Below are 12,812 nucleotides of genomic sequence, written 5' to 3'. Positions count from 1 at the left end.
TTTTAAAGGTGTTTTATCCTGAACTGGTGGATATATAAACTAAATGACCCAGTCTTTCCATCTGGGAATCTAGCTTTGCCTTTCTTTCAGATTCCTAGGAAATAATTGAGAGTATGGCCTGGGATCAGAGAGGGTCTGGTAATTGTGTTGGAATTACTGAACATTCCAGAAATAATCCTTGTGAGAAGACCACACTGAGATTACAAAGCATTTATTGATAAAAGTTTTTGAGTATTTCTGCGGCAAACCAGAGCTTGCCTGTAGATGGCACCAAAGACAGTCAAGTCCAGCCGTGAAAGCTCTCCGAGACTGCTTAGGGTGAGAGAAAAGGAAGGAACTGAGAATGAGAACAGCTTTACAGGTGGGCGTTCATGGGCAAGGAATAGGAAGGAACAGATATGTAAAAGCAAAAAAATATAGTCTAAAAAATCACTTGTAAGGCTGGAATATAAACAGACTAAATTGAAAACTCAGAAATTATTCCAGAGGAGTTTCCTATAATGATGATTAGGAAGAATAGGTTATTTCATCTGTCTAACAAAACCAGGTTTTACTGTGTTATTTTTATGCTGGCTAAATATTATGGTCTGTTAGGGAGATCATTGCAAATATATGATCAGTTTGTTCTGGAAGCCTGGGAGTTGGAGCAGAAAGTTATTATCTAGGAAATAACAGCTGATTAATATCTAGTTGTGATTAAACTGATGTGATTCCCCTTGAGTCAAGTATTTGCATATTCTACTTTGATGTAAGTTCCCCTTTGAACCTAGGGTCAATAATATCTTTGTAACTGCAAGGAAAGGCGTTGTCTAGGAGTACCTTATTTTCATATTGTAACTATGTGGTGATCTGATTTTCTTTTCTGAAGCTTGACATACAAAAACTCTGTTTTTCTTGTTTTCATGAGTGTAGGACATGCTGATAGGCAAATCTTTGATTTATGGAGTTATGGAGCAGCTCTATCCCCACTGCTAGGTAGTGTGCTCTACAGGCCTTTGGTACGGAAAGTGTACCAGGAAGTCCATACCAATGTAATGGTATCTTTCTGTGCTTGCAAGCAAAAGCGATATGGAAATTAAGTTTCATAAAATGTGAGCACTTTAAATTAGTTCATATTCCACAGCATCCACTAATTGAAATGTTTTAAAATATATCATAGAATCATAAAATCATAGAATCGTTAAGGTTGGAAAAGACCCTTAATATCATCGAGTCCAAACGCTAACCTATCACTGCCAAGTCCACCACTAAACCATATCCTCAAGCACCACATCTACCCTTCTTTTAAATACCTCCAGTTAAGCATGAAAATGTTAGGTACATGTCTGTTCAGGGATTTAATCAAGATGTATCTATTTCAGTAACCCATTCCAGGCAGTGAATCCAGCCTTGGCCCCCTCTGCATGCACTGTTTGCGTGAAGAGCTCCAGGTGCCTCTGATGATGCTGCATAAAAGATTTTCCACATGGGCTGGCTGCTATCTCAAAGAAACTTTACCAGTCTGTGTGTGCAATGAATGTTCCAGCATCCCCTTGCTTCTTTCTGTGCTCTCTTACATGTTAGAAGATGACTGTGAGATTTTGAACAGTTGGAGAGCTGAAATTGAATCTGAAGTTTACAAAGGGGTGGGATTTCCAAAGGAACATGAAGTTAGGAGGCAGCCAGCTTCCACTATAAGATTTTATCTTATGCATGATTCTGCTTCTTTATCAGGACAACCCAAAATTTTGGTTTAAGAGGGATGATGGATCGAGTGGCTAGAGCACTAGGATGGGCTTGGGATGTTGAGTTCAAAACACTCTGGCCCTCTATATCCTTTTTCTAAGAGCTTGTGTAGGACAATAAATTTCTTTGTGTTTAGTTCCCACTTAAAGAGATCGTAGTATGTCTTTATTTCACAAGAAGTTTTGGGAGGATTAGAGGTTAAACTGTTCATACAGGGTAATGAGGGGACTGAAGTGTGTATGAGAACTCACAGCCTCTGGACTCGGTGAACTCAGACCTGCCACCCACATTTCCTTTACCCTGGGAATTATGAATCAGCATTACACTGAGGAGTACACTGAGTAGGACGGTCTTACTGTAAACCTGAGAACAGGTTATCAGTGTGATAATACAGGGTGTTGTTAGATCCCTTCTGATTTGATGTAGCATAAACAATTTCTAACAGAATTTTGGTTTTTAACTGTGTACTCAGCAGTGTTTTGTGTCCTTTATTCATAAAAGCTTGATGCCGAGGATTTAATCCTTACTTATTAGATTGCCCAGAGCGGTTATAGAGCCTCCATCCTTGAAAACGCTCAAACTCAGCTTAGAGCAGTGTGCCCTAAGCTGGCCTACAGAGAACCTTTCCAGCATGAATTGCTCTGACATTATATACCTTAATTGTGGTAATGTTGTGACGTCACCATTTGCCTCTTTACTACTTCAGATGGCATCCATGTAGACATCCTGCTATCAAAGTTTTCTCCAGCACAATGACATTGTCAAGCTCAGAGAACATGCCATGCCATTCCCTAAGAAAATTGAAGGCTGCCGCTGGCTGAACTTAAATTTGTTGAAATGAACCTTCCAGGAAAACTTTACGGTTTTGGAGTTTGTTTCCTTTAGGTGAAAAATATTCTCTTCTAGTTTGGTCAGCTCTAAAAATGTGGATCCTATTGCCAATAGAAGACTTAATAGGGACTAGATGTTGTTTTAGCTGAACAGTCTCTGGGCTTTTTTTTGAAATTGGGGACTTTTTGGTCTTTTATTGTAATTCCTTCTAATGAAATGGCTGGATGGCTTTAATAAAGTTTAAACTGACCTTCTTGCCATGAGTTACTGTTTATGAAGAGCAGATTTTCTCATAAACAAAATTCACTAAGTTTTACGTAAAGTTGCAACATACACAAGAATTGCCTGATTCTCAGAAGTACTTAATTCCCCCTTGTGGCAACAGAAGGCAGTGATGTGCAGTTGTTTAGCATCTCTGAAATACAGGATAGGCCACTATGTAGTCTTGCATTTCTTGCATTCCACATGAGACTTTCAGATGTGCAAGGAATGCAGTATCAGGTCTGTCACTTACGGTATTGTGTGTCCCATCTGCTTGTGAAGTAGTGACATGATATTTTAGTGATTAGCAGTGTGAAGAGCTAATGTATATATTACATCTGTATATTGCTGCAGATCTAGATTGCTCTGTGTTTTTTTTTTCTTCAGCAGATAGGGAAATGAATAAGGTAAAAGGAACCAACAGTGTCTCATCATTATGCAAAATATTTCAGTACTGCAATTAACAGCAGCTATAATTTAAGCCCAGATTTAACATCAAAGGCGGTGGGGATAGAATTAGGATTTATATTCATTATAATTCTGCCAAGGCTTCAGTGAGTCTGATTGCTAGAATTCCTCTTTTGCATTAGCCATCTTAAATCTGCCAAACAGCTCTCTTACATGCCTGGGTATGAGTGAGCTGCACTTGCCTCACATAATCATCTCGCAATTCATGGAAATGCCAACACTGAATGTTATATAAAAGTTCCAGAAGGCTTTGTTTCTGCTCTTCTTCGAAACAGCTGCCAAATTATGTTATAATTATCATCCAGTTTCAGCAGGGAGTATTAAAATGATAGTCTACTTGTGAGCTGGAACTACGTCATGATAGATGGGAAAGAAGACAACTAAATATTGGTAGGGAAATTTCCCCACTCAGCCAGAAATGCACAACAGCTTCTCAGTCTATTGAGCTCTGCATTTAACCATGAATATTGTTTACTTTGTCCATTAATGAAGACAATGCTATAACTAGCTCTAAGTCCTGTAAAACACTTATCAAAGGAAAGACTAGTTCTTAGTAATTTTCAAACTTAAGAAAATAGCTAACATTATGGATTATATATATTATTGTTCACATAATAAATGAAAGAATTGAGTAATGGCCATTATTTAGCAATGTAACAGCTTTAAGGTAATCAGACAGCAAGACTGGCAGTTGTTTCATTTGTAGGAAACACAGAAATTCACAAATGTGACAGAGTATTATTGTTTTATGTATATTAAGAGATAATAAGCAACATGTTCATAATTCACGGGAAAACCTCCAGGCCTGTGGCCCGTGTTGTCAGGGGACTGTGACATGTGACAGTGTCAGAGTTAGGATTAGTCCCTTCTCCTCTATCTCACAGCTGCCTTAGATTTCATGAAAGATAAATCTTCATAAGGGAGAGTTACATTTTAGGCCATAAACACTTTCTGATGATACATGCTGTAGCCTAGTACTTAATTTTGTAAAATTACCCACAAACTTATTCCATGCTTGGAGCTATGTGTCAAGTCCTCTTATAATTTTTTTTTCTCATATTCGCAGGGTTGGGACTCAACATAAATTATTTTTGGCTATCTTGTTAGCATTGCTTTTCCTCAAGGATCAGGGAATTAAGCAGAAGTAAAACTCAGTGAAATCAATACAAATTAAGCCTTAAAAGATGTCATATTGTTTAAGATGATCAAAACTGTGTCTGGCAAGTCAGCATTGTCAACTATGAGGATGGAAAACCTAAACACAATTTAAAAAGCAGCTTTTCCCCCCCAAGTTTTGTTTTTTTTTTTTAAATTTTTTTCCCCTCTTCCAGCCACAATTTCAATATTATGAGTAGTTGAAAATCACAAAGTGCCTTCTTTACAATGGAAATGTAACAATACCATGTGACCAAAACATCTGTATATTGCAAGATTTCTCAGCAATCCACTGTGTGAACTTGATGTATGGGGAATTGCTAACGCCTGAAACAATATAAAAATGTACAAACACATGCTGAGTGCGAAGTGCTTGTTGGACGAGGTAATTGGAAGAGTCAGTCCAAGGTTGCCTTTGGTCTAATGCTGTTTATGCCTTCACCAGAGATTGGAATTCTGTCAAAGAAGAAAATGAGAAAGGTAGGGAATAAAACTAGATGAAAGTGGTTTTTCACATCTTTAGAAAAGACAGATAAAAATTACTTAAATTCCTAGTCATGGAGGGCTCCCAAAGTTATTATAACACTGTACAAGCTACTGCTAAACTGGGATTCTGGGGGCGTAACAGATTTTTCACTCCTTAAAAAGAGTAAGTGCAGAGAGGAGGAGTGCGCCTGTAAATTCATATTTGTGGGAAATCCTGAGTTAAAGGTAAACTATCTTTAACCCATTACAAACTCTGATAAAAGCCAAGGAAGCAGAGAGTGAATTAGGTAGAGCCTGTAGCTTTCAGTTTGAGAGATTTTTTGGTTTTGTTATTCCAAAGAAAAAATATCAGTAGTGGTGTAATTTCAGAACGGGAGATTCAATGGTTAAGGGCTAAGATCTGCAAAATTTAATGCCCTATTTGGGGCTCATAAACAGAAGCTGCAAAAGCTGCTGCTAAAGCAAATTCCGCCAACAGTGTATCTCTCTCTCCTCCCAAGCTCTGGCTAAGATTAGCACGTGTGTCTGTTAGAGTTACTGCCACCTGTCCTAGTTCAGCTGAGACAGCCCTGTTTTCAGTGACTTCATCTCTAATATATGATGCATAATGTCCTATTTTCCTTTGCTGCGATTTCTAAAAGAAATATCCTGGCCAGTTCACATCATCCCTGTGAGGTTTTCTTTAGGAATTTTATTTCATTTCTTGTAGGACTGCCCCGTGAAATTTGCACTTATCAGATAATTCTCCAGCACAAAATTCTGTGCTGCATTGCAGCAGTTCTAGCCTTGAAAAACAATACCAGTCTTATTTTATATTACTGAATTAACCACTCAGTAATATTGCCCAATGTTTGATAATCATAGATGAAGAAATAAGTTTATGTAGGTGGAAGTGCATTTAAAAATGAGTGTGTCGTATGGCCAGAAGTGCAGAGTATCCACTGCTGAAATGGAAATTCAAAGAATGAATAGATGTTGTGGATGTTTTAAAAATCTGGCACACTGAGTCTATGGATCAGACACACAGCAGAATTAACCCCAAAGCTGTTATTATTGATTGGAAGGACAGGCTCTATAATAAGCCTAAATATGCTGTTGCTGCAACAGAGACCAAGTGGGAATAAAGCTATGAAAATAAAGGAGTATTTGGTAGTATAAAAGTTGTGGCAGAAAGTACCAGGCCAAAGTACTCGGATGTATTCTTCTTGCCAGAGTTTAAATGCAGCCCTAAATGCGTGCATTTTAAACCACAAAATTTTATGAAGTTTCCAAAAGTCTCACCTTCCACTCCAATTTTGCCATCACCATCAGTGTCACCTGCAGCCATAAAAGCCTTGGTCTCTGCAGAGGTGAGGACTCTGGCACTTGAAGAGAAATTTTTCAGAAACAGCCTGAAATAGAACAGGGTAGAGTACTGTGCTTCAGTTTTATTCTCTGAAACGTCCTTGGTATTTCTGGTTTTCATAAACCCATGTCAAAAACCCCAGAAGGTAATGCCTGCTCTTAATATCTGAGGAAATCCTCACAAATTCAAGGAAAGAAAAAGAATTGTGTTTTATTTTTAAAACAACAGCACGGTTCTTCTAGGACAAGGAGAAAGTTCACAAGTTTACATTGTTTAAAGAAATACAGCAGCTGAACAGTACTTACTGAAGCTCATCTTCTTCAATGAAACCACTCTTGTCCTGATCGAGGATTCCAAAAATTTTCTTTATCTGATCAGGAGTTTTGCTGGATAAACCAACCGTGGAGAAGAAAGACTTGTAGTTGAAGGAATCATCAGCTGGAAGAAAGGGAAGTTGTTTAAATATTTTCCCTTGAATTTGCTACTTCTGTATGTATTCCTTGGGAATATGTATGTCTTTTCTTAAGCATCGGCCTGCTCCTCTTTCTCTTGTTGCCCAGTGTAGCAACAAGGAAGATACAGTGGCTAATTTCCCTTCTTAATCACTCTGTGCCTGTGGTCATATATCCTTTCAGTCAGTTTTGAAGTTTTCTGCTACAATGCACATTCTGCTAAATCAGGATTTATGCAATATGTCTTATGCAATTAATAATAAATATTTACTGTGACTTACAGATCAACTCCTATAATTCTGACTTCATTTTCACTTAGTCCTTACTTTGGTGAAGTGTTTGGTAGAAAAGTACATAATCCACAGTCAAACTAGCTCTTTGAGCATTTGGAAAATTGGCTTGATCTTGCCGAGGAACTCTTAAGAGAACTGAGGCTGGTCACAGTGTTGCACAGTTTTGAAGTACAGAATTGCTTCATAGATGACACTTTGATTCTGCAGGCTGAGGTGTTTTTGACATTTTAAAGGAAAAGGCTAACTATTTAAATATAAGTCTTTAACAGCTTTAAAATTTGACAGAGTTTAGAGTTAAGCCAGCCCTACTGAAACTGTGGCCCTTTAATTGCTGCTCTGTGTTTTGGGGAATGTTACCCACCAAATAACCACTTGTAAGACTTTCTGCATTCAAGGGGCTATAATATAATGTAGCTAGAAAGAGATCTCACAGGGAAGGAATCTAAGGCGAAAATGATAGGTATGTCATCTTAAGACATAAAAATGATATGCATCTTCTGGCTGCAGAAAGACCACTCCTTACCCTGGCAGCTGGAGAGAGCAGATTCAATATCTTTAGCAGAAAGGATGTCAGTGATGGCCATTGTTGAACTGTAAAATAAATTACATGTGAGCTACTTAGTCATTAAAATTACTTCTCTACCTCTTTCATGGCTCTATTTGAAGTTGCTGCTGTGACAGTATATGATAGGGGAGACATTATTCATCTAATTGTAAGCGGAGTATACTGTAACAGATGTCTGCAGCAGGTGCTTCCACTTAAAGCTGGGTAATGAGGGAGGAATTCTGCATGCGGGAGAGAGTGTGGGGCTTCAGGAAGATGCCTGTACTGCACTGGGAGAGCGAATCAAAGGTGTCTAGCACCACAAAACTTCTGTGTGGGTTTTTTTGGAGGTGGATTATTACTCAATTAAAATCGGCATAAATGTACAGTATACATAAAAGGTAAGGCTCAGTATGCCCCCTAGAACTATATCTGGAATAAATGTAATCGGAGTTAAAGAACCATAGTATTATTATCAATAGGTGTAATGATCTTTTCAAAAAAATGAAAATAATGTAGAATAAGTCATAATAATTTTACTCATTCCAAGGAAATTTAAATTTGGAGAGTAAGTTCTTCCTCTGTTTAGTTTTAACAATAAATGTAACTACACTATATATATGGCTTGCTGGGCTGCTGTGTCATTGAAAGACTACATTTCATGACAGCTTTATAAAAAAGTTTTCTTAAGTATATTGTGGTGTTTTTCATTCCACGTAGGTGATAATAAACCAGATTTTTAAAATCCAGATTTTGGCATTTCAGTATATTGATGTGCTTAGAACAGAGGTACTGAGGCTTAATATTCATTCCTAGTAGAGCAGAGGAGGCATTTTCTTCTGATACAGCAGCCTTTGACAAAAGATACTCTTTGTCCCATTCAGCCACCAACAGCTGCAGTAGTTTGCCAATGTAATATATATAGCTTAAGAAAATGCTACAAGGCCTGAATTTCTAATCCATTTTTTCAGTGTGAACATAGAGTCATTGCATTTGCAGTTTGGTAAACTGCACACACCAGTGAAGATGGGTTACAACGTAATACTTGCAACGTTAATGTAAAGTAGCTTCATGTTAACCAAGGAAGGGGAACTAAGGCATAGAAAAGATATTCTTGAAAGCCACAAGAGAACAGAAATATCTTTTCATTAATCCCTAACTGATCTTCCACAACAGCATTCTTCCTGTCTAAGCACAGAAAGCAGCATTCATGAGAAAGAAACCAATGCCGGTAACCATTTATAGTCTGTGCTCTGGTTTGAGATCTACACGCAGGTTTAAACTTTTCCTAAACCATGAAATGGCTGCCTCTGTACCTGTTGGTTTGCAGCAGAGGAAATTGTCAATTATTTCAGTCCGTTTCTGAATATCTCAGAAGGTGTAAGGAGACAATGGGACAAATTCATGCTGATGACAATGGGTACTTCTCCAGCTAAGCCAGAGGAGTTACTTTAGTTTTGCTAGCAATTATTGTGTCCCAGTGGCTTCTTGTGCAAAGTACTTCCCCTCTCAGCACTAGGCAAGATAATTTGGAGCTCTGCCATTCACCCAATTCTCACTGCTGACAGGAAGAGTTGAAGGAAAACCTAAAAATTGCAGCATCCATCCTGCGATCTGAATGCCGTATCTATTCTATGTTAGCTTGTAAAGATATGACATACTGGAAGCTGGTATAAGAATAGATATTTTAATTGCATAGGCACTTTCCATTTAGGGAGCATTTTGCTTTTGTGTTTCTTTTTCTGAAAGCAGAGGATCTAATCAGCTTACCTTTGTGGTCTTCTTGACTGGATAAGGAAGCAGTCTGATTGGGAGGAACGTACTTGCTGTGTGTCTCCAGCAGAGTTGAGCTTGCATATATATACTTTAAGTTGTATACCATATACAGATTTTAGATTTCAGCGTCACGAAGGGGGAATGGTGTCAAATGAACTTGCCTAACTAATCATCTTGCACTATTTTTATCTCAAGAGAATACATATGATATTTGCAAACGAAACAAGATAAGTGGCCAGATAGGTGAAAAGGACAGAGTCATATTAAATTTCTTCTGATTTAAGCAGAAAATACCAACTTCTCCATATGATGTAGGGCAGGAAAAAAAAACCACTATCTGATATGCTTGATCCAAGGAGTCAGATGAAATGAAGCACTACTAACTTCTGAAGAGATGCCTTTAATGCATGTTTAAATGTGATAACTTGTTATCTTATCTGTAGACTCTACGTGGGATAGTTTCATCATTAGAGCACTAAACAAACAGAAAAAAATTGAAAATATTCTTTTCAAATATTGTTTGTGTAGCAAACCTTTTAGGGAAAATAATAGTCGTGTTGTCTCCCAGGATGTCTGGTCTGTTGTTGTTTTGAAAAAAAACCACACAGTGAATTTGTTGCTACAGGAGGTAAAATAATATTATGTCAATCCATTGGAACAGTTGGTTGGGGGAGGGTATTTCGTCTGGTATGTTTCCAGAGAAAATCTTAGAATTCTGCAAGGTTCTGACTGTTTAGTCGCGTATGTGTGAAGAAAAGGGGTTGTGTTCTACCCAGCTGTCTCTGAGACAAAAGCCCCTGAGCCCTACATGAAAGATCTTCGCTTTCAGAATAGAGAGAAAAATTTCGATAGCAGCATCACTGCAGGGAAAAATGTGTGAGGAGTGTCTTTGCAATTCTGTAGCCTACCTTCTGATCGCTTTTAGATAAGTGATCTTTTTTTTTTTATTTTTGGCCAGCACCGTTTCCAAGTGCTCCTTGTGCTAGTTACTTTTTTTTTTTTTTTTTTTTAAATAGCATAGATTATCTCAATTTTCTTTCATGAATGTCGTATCCTAACTGGGTGAGGAGCCTGTCAGCTTAGATCTCACTTGTGGCTTGAGGCAGCAGAACAGTGAAAGACAAGTCATACGGATGACAGCGCAAGACAGCATTATGGCCACAGGTAAGGGATGGCAAGGGATGACAGTGCAATTGGCATCCCAGCATGAGGTGGTGGCACGGTAAGAGGTGACAGTACAGAGACTGTCTGAATGTCAGGGAGAGTACCAAGGCATCTTTTTTCTAAAGCATTTCCCTCTTAAGATGGAAGGCAAACCTAGCCAAGCACTGAAGCCAACCACTAATAAATCATAGTGTGAGGCAGAAAAAGTGGCAAATGGGGTACCTACAAGACCTTGCCATATCCAACATTGACGGCAGCTGATGGAAAAACAACAAAAGACTATTGCAAAATATACTGTGTGTGGAGGGGGTGTCACTTCACTTACTGCATATAAACATAAGAAAAATTACTGCTACAAGGGTTTATTTCTTTTTACAAATTCTGCATGTCTGTCCTCCATGAAAAAGTTTCAGACACAGATAATTCCTGCAAGGGGAAGAACCATTTGTTAAGAATGGCTGTGGAGATTTCAGCTTTCCCAGTTTTCTGAATGGGTTGTTGACCAGCTGACGCTAAAAAAATTCAAGAAGAATTTGATGGATAGATATTTAATACTGGCTCTTGTTGCCACTGGTGACATCTGGTAGAAGGGATACAAATACCACTTTCCCCCCTCAAACTCTTCTAAGAAATGACTTTTATTCTACATGAGAGAAAATTCCTCTCCCTTGTGCACACACCACCCTTTTCTCCCCTTCAATTTGGAAAATTGCCTACATAGTGCCAACAACTGATGTGAAGTAAGTAGGGCATCCAGCATAAAAACTGATGGCATGATATGACCTAATGAAGCTAAGTTAAGAGGAAGGCCAAGTTCTGCTGAAACTCTTGGACTGCAGGAGTCTACATGGGAATTTGGTCTCTGGTGTCTATTTCAGAGAATGCATTTGATTTTAGATGCAATGGCTTCTCATTTTGCCCAGAGCTAATTCCACATATGTTAACCCCTCGCCCCCACTCTTCCCTTTAAAAATAGCATTGATTGCTGTTATTTCCCTTAACGCCTATGGACTGTTGCCATTAGTTTGAACTTTTATATGTGAATCACATAAGGATGCAGTCTTTAAAAGTGTGCTTTGTTTTCTAAGAGGCTTGAACAAGATGATTCTTTTTGTTCTCTGAAATTTTAAGGATAAAGCATGAACTTCGAATGATTTATGGCTCTAGTCTGTAGAGCTACGTTCAGACTCCAGCAAATTTTGGAGTCACTTTTGCAGTGAGATGGGAGGCACTAGAGATCCAGAACACATGCACTGGCTGGCAGGATGAAATGTGCAAGGATCATATAACTCTATTTACAACCAGCCTCCAACAACCATTTTATTTTCAAGCCCTACATTAGAGATTGAGAAAACATCTGTCTGGTCATTTTTACTTTCTTAAATCAAATACTGTTAGGAACTTTCCAGCTGCCATCCAACTTGGCAGGGAGAGGAATTGGAAAAGTATTAAAAAGTAAATAGAAGATATTCCTTTCAGATTGTCAGGTTACCACTAAAAGCAGTTTTAAGCCCTGGGACTTGAGCTTTTCATTTTGCTCAAGTCCCATTGCCTTCTAGAAGACTCTGTAATGGCATTCTCCTCTCTTGTTGTTTTATTCTTCCCATTTTTGATCTTAACTATTCTCACAGCTGAAGTTACCTCCCCAGGTTGAAAACCTGTATTTTAGGTCATCATAAGTTCTGTGATTGTCCTCTAATATATTCTCGTCATTCCTCTTCAAGTGCTGACATGAATTGTGTGTGCAATAGAGTAACAAAAATACACTAAACAGTTGTGAATGCCTACTTTAATTTAAGTAAGTCTAGTCTGCTGCCCTTGTCTATGCCTGAGATAATTTTCTCTGAATGCTTATGATAGGGATATCCATAGTCACCAGTCAAGGAATAGAAATCACCTTATATAATGTGTTTAACCTATTGTTAAATGACATGTGAATAGTGAAAGTGGAATATTCATTCAGCTTGTAATTTGCTTTGGGAATATATTAAATGAAAGAAATTGTATGACTGTAATTTAGTGTAATCGTATTAATGCATCATGCTCCTGTCATTTGAGGAGCGTAACTCTTGGAGTGATCTGGAAATACTTGTGAGGGATTTTAGATTTATATTACTTAATCTAATATCTATAGACACCTCATAATTATCCCCCAGTAAAATGCTGAAAAAGAAAAGTGCTAAAACAGTTGCTATGGGTTGAGTAAGCTGTACATGGGAAATATACCGAATAACATCTGTTTTATTTTTGCAAACTTGAATGAATCACAAAAATTAAGCTATTTATTTTTCACCAGCTATCATTCTAGTGTC

At 38.0% G+C, this 12,812-nt stretch overlaps 1 protein-coding gene across 1 annotated transcript; it reads right to left on the bottom strand.

The window, feature by feature from the left end:
- Positions 1-3,864: 3,864 nt before the first annotated feature.
- Positions 3,865-9,406, bottom strand: LOC142062527 (parvalbumin, thymic). The gene is made up of 5 exons (XM_075105026.1): positions 9,331-9,406; positions 7,540-7,607; positions 6,577-6,709; positions 6,208-6,317; positions 3,865-4,896 (listed from the first exon to the last, which is right to left on the bottom strand). The coding sequence occupies exons 2-5, from the start codon at positions 7,598-7,600 to the stop codon at positions 4,871-4,873; spliced, it is 330 nt and encodes a 109-aa protein (XP_074961127.1). The 5' UTR covers positions 7,601-7,607; positions 9,331-9,406; the 3' UTR covers positions 3,865-4,870.
- Between the last annotated feature and the right edge of the window lie 3,406 nt (positions 9,407-12,812).

The sequence above is a fragment of the Phalacrocorax aristotelis genome, chromosome 10 (genome assembly GCF_949628215.1).
Source record: "Phalacrocorax aristotelis chromosome 10, bGulAri2.1, whole genome shotgun sequence".
Classification (NCBI taxonomy): Eukaryota; Metazoa; Chordata; class Aves; order Suliformes; family Phalacrocoracidae; genus Phalacrocorax; species Phalacrocorax aristotelis.
Note: the sequence above shows the minus strand (reverse complement) of the source record. Positions and strands in the feature narration are given on the sequence as shown.